This window comes from Centroberyx affinis, unplaced genomic scaffold (assembly GCF_046629955.1).
Source record: "Centroberyx affinis isolate AG114_WGS23_722 - 3 ecotype Tasmania unplaced genomic scaffold, CSIRO-AGI_Caff_v1 ptg003541l_1, whole genome shotgun sequence".
NCBI classification, from domain to species: domain Eukaryota; kingdom Metazoa; phylum Chordata; class Actinopteri; order Beryciformes; family Berycidae; genus Centroberyx; species Centroberyx affinis.
The window spans coordinates 85,153-88,542 of record NW_027281481.1 but is presented as its reverse complement, the minus strand read 5'-3'; the positions used below and the strand labels follow the sequence as shown (position 1 = coordinate 88,542).

General features: G+C 44.1%; 1 protein-coding gene across 1 annotated transcript; it reads right to left on the bottom strand.

The window, feature by feature from the left end:
• Positions 1-380: 380 nt before the first annotated feature.
• nog2 (noggin 2) lies at positions 381-2,913 on the bottom strand. Its single transcript, XM_071539981.1, has one exon. It carries the CDS (start codon positions 1,702-1,704, stop codon positions 1,069-1,071), a length of 636 nt encoding a protein of 211 aa, XP_071396082.1. The 5' UTR covers positions 1,705-2,913; the 3' UTR covers positions 381-1,068.
• Between the last annotated feature and the right edge of the window lie 477 nt (positions 2,914-3,390).

The following is a 3,390-nucleotide window of genomic DNA, read 5'->3' as shown; positions in this document are numbered from 1 at the left end:
CCACCTTAACATGCCATTCAATCTTACATTCAAATCTTATTTTTCATAAAACGTGCAATGTAATTTCAGTTGTTTCCCCATGCAAATAAACTTATTTCCAGAATTTTGTTGAATCAAGTGATATTATGTTGACACTCCCTTATTTCGAGATATGGTCACTTTTTCTACAAAATTCTTGAAACAAGTGTAACAGCATTGGAAACAAGTGAAACTATCTCACCCCATTAGCAGATTTTTAAATCATTCTTGAGGAAAAACAAAAATGAGACTGAATGAGACTGCATGATTTGTTCAGATGGACATTTTTTTTTACAGTGTACACGCCCCCTGGGGCCATGGATATAGACACTCGTTATAAGCAACATGGCTTGACACTAATACATGTTGAAAAGATAGACTTTATTGCTAAAACGTGTAACCATAACATGTACACTGATATGTTTTACTTTTTTATTTTTTATTTTTAGAAATATTCAAGTAGACATCTCCCATATTTTTTTCTGGTATACTCTGCTATTCTCTTTCCTTATGCTCTATACTCACAATCGTTAAAATAATAAATAAAACGTACAGATTTGTTTATTTCTACAATACTATGTATTCCAAAAAAAAAGCTGAGTTCACGCCTTTATATATATCTTTATCCTCAACTTTTTTTCAATTTAATTATTATTGATATTAATATCATACAAAAACTCTAGGCAGCATTGCAGTGAAGTAACAGTCAGCATCAATGTTCAGTTGAAAAAAAAAGTTCACCTCTTGGAGAAGTGTATGCATTCCATCTTCAACGTCTCATAAAAAAAAAAAAAAGCTCTTCCTTATGAAGTGCTTATGTTCCCCCTAAAAACAACGTTTCAGGGTTGAGAATAAAATATGGTCCTGGTTCAATTAGAAAAAATAGCTGCATTTTTCTTAAATATGTACAATGTTGGTATTTCACTTAAAATGCTATATAAAAAAATAGATTCGCTATGGTGCCCACCTCTGTAGAGAGTTAACAGTGCAATAGAAACCGTATTTCCAGTCCACTCCCCCCCTCGACCCCCACTACTTCCATAGAGAAAATCAGCACGAACACTTGCACTCTGAGATGATTGGGTATTGCACCGATATCCACGTACAATATTTCTGTCTTAGAAACCCTTGACAATACCACCGTAGGAAAGTCTTGGTGATTGACTTGACGGGTTTGCAAAACATCCCCTCTGGGAAGGAACAAGAGCGCTCATTGAAACAGTTGCCCTCCTTGATGTACCGTGGCCAGAACCTCACGCCCAAATCCTTCCAGGTATACACCACCGGGCAGTGCGTGTAGGTCCACAGCCACTGCAGAAATTTCCTGCGGGCTTTCTTGCCCACTTTTACCGGCTTCCCATAGGGGGTCACTGTGAGGTCCAGCTTTTTAATCTCGTTAGGCATGGGCCCCGGCGGCTTCACCTGGGTGTCTTGCAAGGAGAGGTTCACCAGCATGGGCGAGCTGATGGACATGAAGTTGGCGTCAAAGTTACTGCCGAGCTTTTTCCGCAGAGTCCTCTCGGCCAAGTCCTGCTCCCGGGGGTCGTACTCCGGGTCGGGGTCCTCCTTCAGGTCGGGCACGGGGAGGTGGTCACTGGGCGACGGACGGAGGCGAAGGTAATGCTGGGAAACTCCGAGGTGAACGGACACCAGCACGTAAATGAGGAGCGTTTGTGAGAAGCCCATATTTCCTCTTGTTTTACGCACCGGCTCTTCTCGCGTGAATAATATTCAGTTCTTTTCCCGGCTACTGTGCTCTATGAAGTGACTAGCCCGGGGCTTCATAAATAGTAGAAGTACAGCCACCAGCAAGACGATACTTTTAATAGACCACGTCGGGTTTGAATGACATGGAGCGGAGTGCTTTGCTTTTTAGGGCTCCTTCAACTTTGCAATTTGCCCGCTGATGCAACCCTGCAGCGCAAAGGGGCGCCTCTGCTTTGCAAAAAAAAAGAGTTTAGTCTAAACAAAAACAGCACAAAACAAAATGGGGAAAACTCTATTCACGCTCTCTCTGGCCTCACCCCGCTCCCTTAGATTCACTTTGGGTTTCTTGCGGTTGTCATGGTTACCCCGGGGACTCGAAGCCACGACAAATTGTCTACACTGGATGACAGTGGCCGAGGCGAGAGCTGCATGGAATGAAGTGTTTTCTAAAGAGACAGAATAGATCCGGAGCGCCCCGAGAGAGAAGGGCGCACAAAAAGAGTACTTCACCAAGTTTTAAATGTCACGGGCCCGGCAATGAGGGCTGCCTTGGCCAATGTTATTTTTACGCACGGCTTTTATAAACGTGGCTTCTCTCAACGTGGCCTGACGCTCTCAGGTTTGACAAGGTCCCAGGGCGCACAATCCATGGACTGGGGCAACGTCTATTCAGTCCCCGTGTGGTATTCCAGCCGTGTATTTGGGCACCTCACTGATAATGTCCAACACTTTAGCAGCTTAGTCCTTCGACTGAATAATAAAATGCGGCGCCACTGGATGCAATCAAAACCTATGAAATAACAGCCATTTATCTTTCCAGAAGACGTTCCAATTCATACAGCAGCTTTTTCCATAAAAAATCTTAGACTATAACATTCCCCGAGGACGCTCGGCTGTGCATGTGATAAAAAAAACAAACGCTGATAAACGGATTTACAACAAACTACACGCTATATGCATATCAAATGCAAACTGCACCAAGCCAGTGAAAGTTGTTTGGTTTGGAGTCCGTTTCACTGTGACATTGCTGAATCCTCTCAGAAAAGCTCCAGGTCCCACCGTCGCTGCATGACGAGACAGTCCCAAAGCTGGAGCCTTTTTGCCCGGTCGGAGTAAGCGTCAATTCCTGGGGGAGCGTTTCTACTCCTTTGATAGCTGGTACAGAAGCTCCTACTGAGTCGCTCCTACTTCAGGAGTCTGAGAGACTTGGCGCTGGAGCGTTTCTTTGCTTAGGCACACTGTGTGTGAGTGTGTCTGTTGCGAGCGGTGCTCAATCCCAAGTTAAATATCCCCCTCCGACGGTACAAAGTGTCAGAGGGGCCTGCCCACCACGGCCACTTTCACTATGATTGACAGCCCCCCCCCCCCGGGCCACCCCCTCCCCTCACAACGTGGAAAATATCGGCCACAATCACAAGGATCAACTGGGTCCTAAAGAACCCGTTTTAGCCCGTATTATATTGTGATATTCCACACCTTGAACACTGTTATGCATATTATACATTTATTTTTCTGAAATAGAAAACACTTTTGTATTGCTGTGAAATGCTTTTTTCGCCTGCATTTTCCTCTCACTGCACCAATATAGTATGTGATGTAGGCAACTAATAGGTTCAATACGCAGTCAATATTCAATTGAAGCGCTTAAGCGTTTCCTATGGCTTG